Consider the following 11,397-nt stretch of genomic DNA (forward strand, 5'->3'; position numbering starts at 1 on the left):
CAGGAGGCCCAGAACTGCTTCAGGCATTTTGCCACCGATGTCGGCCGTGGCCAAGAACCCAGGTCGCCGTTAGACTCCCTAACGGCCCAACTCCTGAGAGCGGTGGTGATCAACTTTTATGGACCACCTGAGCAATATTAAATCTCAACATTTTGTCGCGGATTACCACGCAGCTTTGTGACAATGTGCTCATTCTTTGTGTCATGGGCATTACAATAGAGTTTGAGCAACAGGGAAGCGTTTCACCCACATAAGGTCTCATCACCGTGCCACACCTAAACTACAAAATAATATAAATGCCGAAAGTATCAACAAGAGTACGGCTTAGCACATGAGCCCTAATTACAGAGCAATGTGCTGTGTGGCCATGCTGTGGACTTACCTGTGAGGTTTCGAATCATGTACTTTATATGTACACCTTTATTTTCGTTTTTTTCGGTAAAGTCACGTAGGTAAAAAATGTAATAAAAAAAATTAAAATGAAAACAACTAAATTAAATCACGACGTTTCGGTCGCAACACAAGCGTCCGTCATCAGGTGAGAAAAAATTATCTGCTGTTGTGGCTTTATATAGGCACAGGAGGGGGGGGGGGGAATGGGGGGGGGGGGTTGTAGTTTTGTAAAGTTGTGGCTGCAGGAGTTCAGGGGGGGGGGGAGGGTTTGTGGTGTGCAGGGACGGGTGGGGGCTGGAGAAATTAGCATGTGATTTAATTTAGTTTTTTTAATTTATTTTTTTACAAAATTTCCCCGACGTGACTTTACCGAAAAAACCAAAAAGTGTGGATCCTTGCAGTCACGAAAACTTCTAATCTAGAATGTTCAGCTTTCTCGCGAAGCAGCGTTAACGTAAACGTCCCCCGACGTGAGCAGTGGCGCACAGGCACGAGCCACAGGCAACGCTGACACCGTCGTCATTAACGTGAGGACAAAATCACGAGCTAATAAGCCAGGCGAACGCTTCGGGCGATGGGCCTATTTCAGAGTTTCAGGCCATTTCCAGTAGCGTACGCCTAGCCCAGGGGTCGGCAAACTGCTGCTTCGAGACGTGTCTCTTGAAAGATTGCGTTGTTTAAACAAATTCGAAAACAAATGGCTCTTCTTGTGATTTCGGTTCCCGACCCCTGGCCTAGCCCATACCGTATTCCTCCATCACTCGCTCATGCCACTGCTGGCGGACAACAGGCTTCCCCTACGGCAAACTCCGAGAGGGTATTGTGGTCGACTCTTCCGCACTGCCCAGAAGCGTCGGAAGACGTTGAACTTCTTTTGCGCCGTACGTCGCCAGCCGTGCTAATCAGAGGCGCGGAGGAAAGGACTACCAACTAAGCACGAAGATCAATGAGTGGGCCGTACCCACGCTTCACCCCACCACACACAGCCTGCGCCTATCGACTGCTGCGGTGGGTGAACCCCATTTATGGCGCTGGGTGAATGGAGGCGGTGGCGGGAGGAGCGGGGGGAGGACGTGAGACACCGTTGTTTCAACTGCCACGCCGTGGGATGGAGTCGCAGCGGCGGCCTCTGGACTTCGCTTCCGAAGCGCTGGCCACTACACCGCTGCGGCAGGGCCCTTGTTCCGCACCGTACGTATGTTGAACTCCTTTCGCAACGTACGTAGCCAACTGTGCAAATCGGAGGCGCTCCAGGGCAGCGGTAAGACTGCGCCAGTCGACACGCACGAGTGTCGCGCGTGCCGCGGGGCGGCAGTGCGCGTTACCGTGCTGATCTTGGAGGAGGTGACGATGATCCGCCGCTCGTTGAGGAGGCTGGCGTACAACTGCAGCGTGTTGGGCACGTCCACGGCCACCGTGAACTCCGTCAGGTTGCGCTGCCGGGCGATGCCGCACACGGACACCGCACAAAGACACATTCCGCTCAGTCCGACACCTCGGGGGGTAGGTGCACACATTCATAAGCATGAGCGCCAATTAATAGCGCCCGTCAGCTGTGCCTGGGGCACAGGCACGGAGCTGCACGCACATTGCGGCAAGCCGGATGCCCCAAGGGTGTCAGGTGACCACCACGATTACATTTGTAGTGGATTCAACCGAGTAGCAGATGCACTCTTTGGAGGAAACACATTTATTGATACCAACTCAAAGGACAACTGCCCCTTTATCAGATAACAACCTGTGGTGGTGGACCACCAGGCTAGCTACACTAGTTACACCATAACTAGCTACGCAACCACCAGGCTAACGACACTAATGACACTGGGAGTAGCTACAACGGACAGGACCCCGGCTTGGGTCCAGGTCCATGTGTTGGTGACTCTTGTCAGACGTAGAACGTCGATCTTCAAATGACAACAGCAACGCTGAACCCCGGTCCCTCTGGGGACCCGGTGAATATCCTCCCGGGTCGTGGCTGGCCCCGCCCTTGGCCACGACCACCTTCTCGAATCTTCTCGTAGGATCTCGCCCATCACGTGACCACCCCCAGCCCCCACTTGGGGGCCCCTGTGTAGATCTTACTCGTCACGTGCCTTCCAGGGTCAACCAGAGTGCCACGGCCTGGGGTAACCCCATTCCATGGCCGACACTCTCACACCCCATCCTGGAGGGGTCGACACTGCACGCCACGCGTGGTGCCACTCAGCGCCATGAATCAGTGCTCACCGAGTCCCTCTAGGGCTGGTACTACACCCACGTGTACGGGGTGTCCGCAATGTCGATACATCGCACACCGTGCCTCGCTTGAGCCGGTATTACCCAGTGACATCCACGTGTAGAAGTCTGAACCAAAACTACTTGCCAACTTCGCTACGCACACCGTCTTCACAACAAACAAACCTCGAGTCGGCTAACGCTGCACAATAAAGGCAACGTTGTGTCTGTTCTATTTCTCGATCTGAATCAGCTCAAACCTCCCGTAAACCAGGTGGCTTCTCTGCGTGGCCACCAGCACTCTGAACCCCTCCCCTCTCCCCGCCACCCCCTCTGAAAACAGACGCCGCTGCTACTCTGTGCAGCCCACGACTGCTCTCTCCTCCCTTCTCTCTTCTCAATCTCTTCTCTGCCCTCCCCCCTCATCGTCATCACCACCACCACCCTCCCATCCCCGACATCTTGGCCTGGTTCTTCCTTCTCCCTCACCCCCCCTCTTCCCTTTCCTACACAGCGCTCCTCTCTCCCTGCTGCTTAATAGAGAATGAGCTGCCGTCCACTCCATCATCCCCAGTACCACGAAAGTCAACTTTGTGACGTCAACAAACTCATGAAACCATTACACTGTGTTCATCCCACTCCATACTTGCCCACTTCTCACATTTTCTGGAATCGTTGGCAGCTCTCTGAGATCCGGAGAGATGAAGTAAGTGAGCTGCAAAACATGCCACCGTTTGCAACATTAATCATGGTCACCACCACCACCACCACCAACACAGGCACGCTTGGCTTCATCAACAAAGACAGCCTTAAGACTATATACTCTTAGTTCTTTCGGTAAAGTCACGTAGGTGACTTTACGGAAGCTTGTGTTGCCTCCGAAACGTCGTGATTTTTATTGTTTTATTTTCATTAATTTTAATTTCATTTTTTACCTACGTGACTTTACCGAAAGAACTAAGAGTATGAATCCTTGCAGTCACGAAAGCTTAAAATCTAGAAGCCTTAAGACTGTTGGGCAAGTGCTGTTAGCGAGCAGCACCGATGAAGGCCACCACGGCACACGAGGGGATGGGTGCCCAGCACCACGCCAATTGACCCGATTCGAGTAATTTGCCGGTAATGTTTCCGCAATGGCGACGTTTGGCCAATAGCGATGACATTGTGTGTTTTCTTTAGGTGTGGGAGGCAATCGGAGAACCCGGGGTAAACCCACGCTTAGCAACAGGGGAGGGGAACGACACAAAACTGCACCGCGGGAAGGCGCCCGAGTTGGAATCGAGCATTCCCCCCACGCCACCACCCTGCACGCCCCGGCACGACTCGCAGAGAGCGCGGACGTGGGGAGAACGCGGGGGGGGGGGCGGGCGGGTGGGGCGGGGGGTGCGGGGGGAGCGGGGGCGGGTGTTGCGGGTGGGGCGGAGGGGCGGGGGGAGCGGGGGGGGCGGGCGGGTGGGGCGGGGGGTGTGGGGGTGTGGGGGGGCGGGGGTGCGGGGGGAGCGGGGGGGGGGGGCAGGTGGGGCGGGGGGACGAGGGGGCGGGGGGAGCAGGGGTGGTGGACGCAGCTCACCTGGGTGAGCTGCAGCGGCGTGCCGGGCTCCGGGACCTCGCGCTCGTGCAGCGAGAGCAGCAGCTGCTGCACACAGCCCTCCTGCACACAAGACAAAGATCACCCGTGTAGCCTAACAGACCGTTGGGGCAAGTGCTGTTAGCGAGCACCTATGAAGGCCAGGATGGCGCACGAGGGGGTGGGTGGCCAGGACCACGCCCGGCCGCCTTTGTCTCCCCAGCAGTGAATGATTACACACCGCACCAGGTACTTATTTGAGGCTGAGTCGACCTAGGAGAGGCCCAGGACCAGTTCAGATAATCGTCACTGGTGTTGGCCGTGAGCGGGAATCGAACTCGCGTCACCGGGTTCGTAGCGTAGCATGCTAACCACTACAACTACCGCTCCCCACACCCCCTACACAGGGACACGCGCTCGGTAATCGATAGCGGAATGACAACGGGTCGCGATGAGTCGACGTTATGTCACCCTACAGAGGAGCGGCACTCTAAACTAAAACTATTTAACATTTTACCAAGTAAGGCCCACTGATCTATGTGGCTCGTTTTCATAAGCAACCTGGCTATCACAAATGATATCTCAACAAAGTGGCCTATAGCGGTGAAATACTCTAAATGCATATTTCTAAATGTGGAGGGAAAAACCGGAGGACCCGGAGACAAATCCGCACTATCACAGGGACAATACGCAAACTCCAAACATACAGGCATCAGGGTCTGGATAAAACCGACGACCTTCCGTATACCAGGCGAGGTAGTTAACATCTCGCCACTGTGGCGCCCTCGTCAAGCAGTTGACAGAACGTGGCTGACGATGATGACAATGGTGGCCAGTCTTTCCAGTGAAGCACCAATGCGGACTTCCCACAAAGCGGTACTCATTTTAACAAGTCTAGAGAGATGATAGGCCGAGTGATCCACGACCGGGATTTTTAACTGCCATTCCCAAGACTTCCCGGGGGCAGCAGAGGGGGAATGAGTGACCTCCCATAGGGCAAAGGTTGACCCGGGGCTTCGTGAGAAGGCCGTGGTCGCTGGAGCAGCAGTGAGAGGAAATGTTGCGTAGGTGGAGGCAAGAAGGTCGACCGAGGACACGTGCGTGGGTACGAGCGAGCGTGCGTGGGCGTGCCTCTGCCTTGTTGATGTGCTCAGCCAGGGTGTTTAGGAGACGGTGGAAAACGTCGAACCATGGCAGGTAACTAGAGAAGAAAGCGCCACACACACGCGGACACACACATATTTACAACATGCACTTAGGAGACCCGGCCTCTGCGGCCTCGCATTGCACTGATGTCCCACTTGTGGCATTGAAGCGAGTCTACTTAGTAGAGAATCTCAATTCAGGTAATTCATCGGTGATAGCCAATTAAAGGTAAACACAACTGCCACTTGTTTTTTCTGAAGGAATGCATTGCTGGGTGGCTTATACCTTTATTATTGCAAGAATACATCTTCCCACAATGCAGTGTGACAGGAACATATAATAATTTTACTTTTAAAATAAACAGAAGAAGAATAGTTTTGCTGGCTGACTGGCACACGGGCGGCCAAGTGCCCGGTGGTGACGTCACCGCGCGCGTCTGGGTGATGACGTCAGCCGCACCCCACTGTGTTGAGCAGGGTTAACATCTCCTAGCCACCGTGATGATGATGAGAGAAAGACACGCAAACTACAAATATACAGCAGCAGGCGTGTGGGTCGGGATTGAACGCACGATCTCCTGCATACCAGGCGAAGGAGTTAACATCTCCTAGCCACCGCGACACCCCAGACCAGAAGCAAGACAAGAAGCATCGCCATGTCACTCGCTCTCGTGTTGTCACGACATCGAACATGATCATGTCAAGACGAATGGGAGTTGTTGGCGGCACTGGGGAACTTATCGAACCGGCTGAACTTGTTCCATGAAGTGACTAAAGCAAGGCCGTAATTATAATATATATTGGGGGGGGGACACATCCCCCCCCCAATATTCAAATATGCTCAAAATGTGCCCCCCAATATATTGCTATAAAATAGATTTCTGTTTGTGGTTATGGTTGTACTTTATTACTCCCTAAACTCTGCCATTACATACAATGAAACAAGAAAAGGTAAACAAAAGAAAAAACAGAGCAATGTAATACAATACACTATTAGACATTATTGTAAAAAATAAATAAAAAGTCCATCCCATGTGTTAGTGAAAGTTTTTATATTTTAGGAAGGAAATTCGTTTTTAAATTTAGATTAATTTTCTGGGGGGGGGGGACCCCAGACCCCCTGGAAAATTTGGTCCCCCCCAATGTTGACTCCATGGCTACAGCCTTGGACTAAACGCATGGGTTTCAGAAGTAAACAAAGAGGTGAGAGAAGGTGCAGAACCCTGCTATTCCATTCTCACGTCACTGCCGGCGTTAGGGGCCAACACGAGAGATGGAACGCGACATGAGCTCCCTTTTAGAGAGAACATCGGCCCATTCGTTCATGCTGGCAAGATATCTTGGAAGAGATAAGAACCCCCCCCAGCAACACTCGACCACGACCGCATGCAATCTCCCAATCGATTCACTGCGGTGCATCAGAGAGGGGATGGACTCCAGGCAAACCACTCCACAGATAGCTAGGCCACGAGGTTGCCGCTGGCCCGGGGGATTCACGATAACGAGGCTCGCTCGGTGCGTTTACGTTATTTTATTTTGGCGTTCTGTTTCGGTACATTCTCTCCACCCCCCTCCCACCTAAAAATGCCGCGCTCCTGAACGTGGCCCCTGCTACGTGAATAGTGTGGCAGTGAGCCAAGCCCAACCACCTTCCCGTTCCCCTTGCCTCGTGGGCACCTGGCCTCAGGGCTTGACGTACGCGGAATATCTGTGCTCCCCCCTCTCTCCCCATCGCTCGTCCTTTCTCCAGGGATGCGGTTTATCAACAAAAAAACAACTGTGGTGCACCCATCATGGGGCCTCCTTTGCCAGTCCCATGATGTAGCTACTCACCCCGAGCTCTCACTACTCTGGTAGTGCGTTGTCTTTGAACTGTGCGCCTTTTGGCGTCATCTGGTCGAACACCATATGAGACTAGGCTCTAAAGAAAGCTGTCTCTGGTGTGGACCAATCAGTTTCAAAGACAATGCATACATTATCAGAGTATTGTTTTTTGTTTGCATTTGACGGCAAGTATTGTGGTTAATGTAAGCATGATTCCGTGCAAAAGGTGTCAGTTTTGTTGTTGCGGTGCACCCGTTACACTGCTGGGCGAACAGAGGGGGGGGGGGGAGGAGGGTGGTTGTGGATTGAATAAACTTGTCGCATCGTCTCAACTGCCGCAAGCGGAGAGACGGAATCGAACGGGCGACCCTCTGCACTGCGAGTCCAGGGTGCTGACCGTTACACGATGCTAGTCATTTCCGTGCAATGCAGCAGATTTTGCAAGCAAACATTGTCGTGGGCCAGCTGCTGCTTTCCTTGGGAGCGTTCTTCCTATCAGATAATTCTGTTCACAACGGAGGCCTAGGCAATCATTGCTCGCTGTGGTTAATTATTAGTGTTCATAAAGCATTCTGTTGCAATGTACCAAGTCATATAAAAAGTAGAATTTGGACATTGGCACTGGAACGAAGCTGTCGACTCTTCTTGAATGTCTACTTCGAAGCGGTGGGCAGGCCTTGGCAATTCCTCACAAGATGATGGGTGACTTGGGGAAGTGAACCATCGATGTGAACACTGGTTAAGAGTTAAGAATGCTGCCAAGATATTCTGCCACATAGACACACTACAAGCGCATCAGCCGCACGGCCTTCTCAAGAGTGCATAATTTCAGAAGCACTGGTTCAACACAGGGAAACTCTGCACCCAGTTTCGACGGTCAGTGTCTCATCAGCAGAGTCAGGCTTCATTAAACCAAAATGTTGGTAAACTGCAAGGACTCTCTCTCTCTCTCTCAGACATGGGTCCCAGTTCGACGCAGAAGTAAACAACAGATCGCACCAAATAATAATGTTGTGTGACACTCCAATGTCGGCTTACAGACTGTAGGGATTAAGTGCCGTTCGAGAGAAATGGTTCATGCCAGCACAGCGCACAAGTAAGTTGTGTTGCCAGAATCACACCTGACCGGTTTGTCTCCCCTAGTGCTGTTGTTGTTTACACAACAGCACTGGGTATTCATTTAAAGCCGAGCTAACCTTTGGTGAGGTCTAGGACACCTGCCATCGGCGTTGTGAATGGTCATGAATCTTGCTGGGGGAGGTCGCGATATGCCACTTCTCTCCACTGCAGGAACATTCATTAGCAAGGACCCTCTCCGCACGCTCGAGTGATTGACACACACACACACAGAGGGCGGTTTCAGCTCTCTTCTCTGTCCACATGCGCCCGGCTGATGAGGAGGCGCCCTGCGACCCACCCAGCCCGCTCCGCCCCCACGTGGCTCACCTGAGCAGAGCCAGGCAGGTGTGCGACGCCGGGCACATGCGGCATATCCCGAAGCTCTGGGTGCCGCTCACGTCCGTGAGCACGAACGTGAAGCTCTGGCCCACGTCCCGCAGGCTCACCCTGCGAAGACAAATCAGCTTCAATCACTGCAGGAGGAACACGATGAGCTATGATGCTCTTATACTGGTAGGAACCACCTGGTTCCACCAGCCCACAGGGGATTATTGTGTCCGTTCGTCCGTCGTGCATCCAAAAATGGGAGGGGTGGGGCTGGGTGGAGAGGGGAGGGTGGGGAGGGGCTGGGTGGGGAGGGTGGGGAGGGGCTGGGTGGGGGGGTGGGAGGGGTGGGGCTGGGTGGGGAGGGGCTGGTCACCCCGTGGTGCCCTTATAAAACTCAACGTTTAACCTACTCACGCCGGCTTGTGCCCGCCGTCACAGTCGGGCATATTTGCGGAATACACCACGCCGCCGTTGACCCTGGCCATTGACTGAGCAACCCAACGTTCCTACCAGCTCCCTCCGCAGGAATGTGTTTCACAGATGTTCAGTAGGGGCGGGTAAGAACGTTACAGCAACAATCCGAAAACACAATAGCAGTTCAAAGTACAAGAAAGGTAAACGAATCATCCAAACACATACAAATTAAACTAAACCATCCCCATCCTACCAGGCAAAGTCCACCGAGGTATTAATTTATTTTCCGGTTCACGGTGGTCTGATTTGCGACAAACCACATTCACGACGTTGACATAATCCACGTTTGTCGGGATGTTGAACTTCTTTGGCATCGTACTCAGCCAACCGTGCTAATCGGAAGGATTCGTTTACGAAGCAGAAACTTGATTTACGATGTGACTTGGCATGGAGCTTTTACTATTCGAGTGTTTTTATGGATGTTTACCAGTTAAACCCGGTTAGATACGGATGATGAGTGTAAATACACATCGCCAGGTGATGTTTCTACCGTTACTACCATCTACGGCAAGGGTAGGCAATCATAATAACAAGATATTTTTTTCGAATTCAGTAACAAACTCAATATTTCAAGAGCCGCAATGTATGCGAACACAAGACGGTGGGTCCTTAATAAATGACGTCGTCACGAAGCGGTGTCCTTAAAGAGCCGCATGCGGTGCAGGAGCCGCAGGTTGGCAACCCCTGGTCTATGGGAAAATAAGTTCAGATTTACAACGATCCAATTGACAACTTCGGGGTTCCAGGAATGCTTCGTGACATCGTAGAAGAGGAGACCGCCCACGTGGCCTTCAACAGACCATTCAGGCAAGTGCTGTTAGCGAGCTCCTTGTAAGGCCGGCACGGCACACGAGGGGTGGGTGGCCAGCACCACGCCCAGATGTTTGTCTCTCCAATGAGGATGTTTATACATCGCACCATTTAAGGTTGAGTCAACCTATGGGAGGCCAAGCGGTGGTTTCAGATAGTTGTCACCGGTGTTGGCCCAAAGCGGGAATAGACCTCGGGTAAACAGGTTTGTAGAGCAGTGCCCTTAACCACTGCTCCCCATGTGCAGACTCACCCCACGCGCACACAAGCACACACACAGTTTCATCTTATTCAAGTGCCATATTTAAAGTACTTGGCTAAGAGCCCATAGATTTCTATTTGCACCTTCTCAGGGGAGACCATCGTAATTGGGCAGGGTACATTATTCACGGGGACAATGTTTAAGTTTTGCAATTTTAACAGTGATAGCTGGTATATATTGAGCCGAAGGACATTCCACATTACTACGAGAGGAGCAAATCGCTCCACAGCACGACCACTCGTTAAACTACCCAAGAACGGGCCAATGCTAACCACGACCAGGATCCACTTCCAAGACGAGGGGCCAGCCTCTCTGTAGGATGTCAACAGCTGACTTCCCAACACGGGGGGGGGGGGGGTAAATCATGAGACGTTCTAAACGGCGAAGAACTGCAGGAATATTCACATGACGGCACGCACACACGGGGGCATGAAGACAATGATACAGGTAGGAACAACAGTTCCACACTGCCCACCAGGGATTATTTGTCTGTCTGTCGTGCATAGCCACGCCCTCGATTTGTATTTCATAGAGCGCGTCGGGCGGGCTCAGCACCACGTGACGCGCCGCCCCACGCAGCTTGCGCCGCGGATCGCACGAATGCGCTGTCCAACCAACTTCCTACCCGCCCACTGCGAAGGAACGTGTTAAACTTACACAAACCTTCACTTAAACAGGCTGCGACCTCCCACCCCCACCTCGTGCGCTGGCTGACAGCGCAGTTAATGGATACCCAAGACAGGTGAATGCTGCACAGCATAGCCACCACTGCCAGTGCTCAGGCTATGACAAAGGGCACTGGGGGTGGGGGGGCAAGGCAAGTCCAGGGAAACGTGAAATTGTGCAATGACACGCCTGGCTTTTACCACCGCGGTGGTTCGACTCTATGTTGTAGCAGCCTAGCTCAAGGGGTTTACACAGTTGCTTTAAGTGTCAAGTTGAGTTTGTGTAAGCCAGGGAAGAACTCCCGAGACCAGGTGCAGTCTCGTTTGCAACAGTGACCTGGGACACCGATAGAACGGAAGCAAAACCAATAAAGGTACAGCAGTGATGGCAATAGAAATGGAAACAAAAATATGAAAACAAAAAACGATGGATTAACATTGATTGAATTGATATGGAAGTGGCATAGAGTTTTTATAGGTTTTTCCTGCAATCTGTTATCATTTTAAGCAAAAGTCTGTGAAGTGGCTTAAGTTGTGGCAGCATTTAGATGGAGCAACCACACGAGGTGAACATACATTTAATTGTGTGAACAGGAA

The 11,397-nt window shown here is 52.4% G+C and overlaps 1 protein-coding gene across 1 annotated transcript in view; it reads right to left on the minus strand.

Annotated features, from left to right (window-relative positions):
* LOC144719667 (DENN domain-containing protein 1A-like) overlaps positions 1–10,236 on the minus strand; it is a 33,314-nt gene extending 23,078 nt beyond the window's left edge. The window contains exons 1-6 of the mRNA XM_078595806.1: positions 10,187–10,236; positions 8,590–8,709; positions 5,306–5,375; positions 4,178–4,258; positions 3,269–3,322; positions 1,719–1,829 (exon numbers count right to left, since the gene is read on the minus strand). Coding sequence (XP_078451932.1) covers positions 1,719–1,829; positions 3,269–3,322; positions 4,178–4,258; positions 5,306–5,375; positions 8,590–8,709; positions 10,187–10,236 — 486 coding nt within the window. The remainder of the gene's footprint in view (positions 1–1,718; positions 1,830–3,268; positions 3,323–4,177; positions 4,259–5,305; positions 5,376–8,589; positions 8,710–10,186) is intronic.
* Between the last annotated feature and the right edge of the window lie 1,161 nt (positions 10,237–11,397).

Source organism: Lampetra planeri, chromosome 6 (genome assembly GCF_965212315.1).
Source record: "Lampetra planeri chromosome 6, kcLamPlan1.2.h2, whole genome shotgun sequence".
Classification (NCBI taxonomy): domain Eukaryota; kingdom Metazoa; phylum Chordata; class Hyperoartia; order Petromyzontiformes; family Petromyzontidae; genus Lampetra; species Lampetra planeri.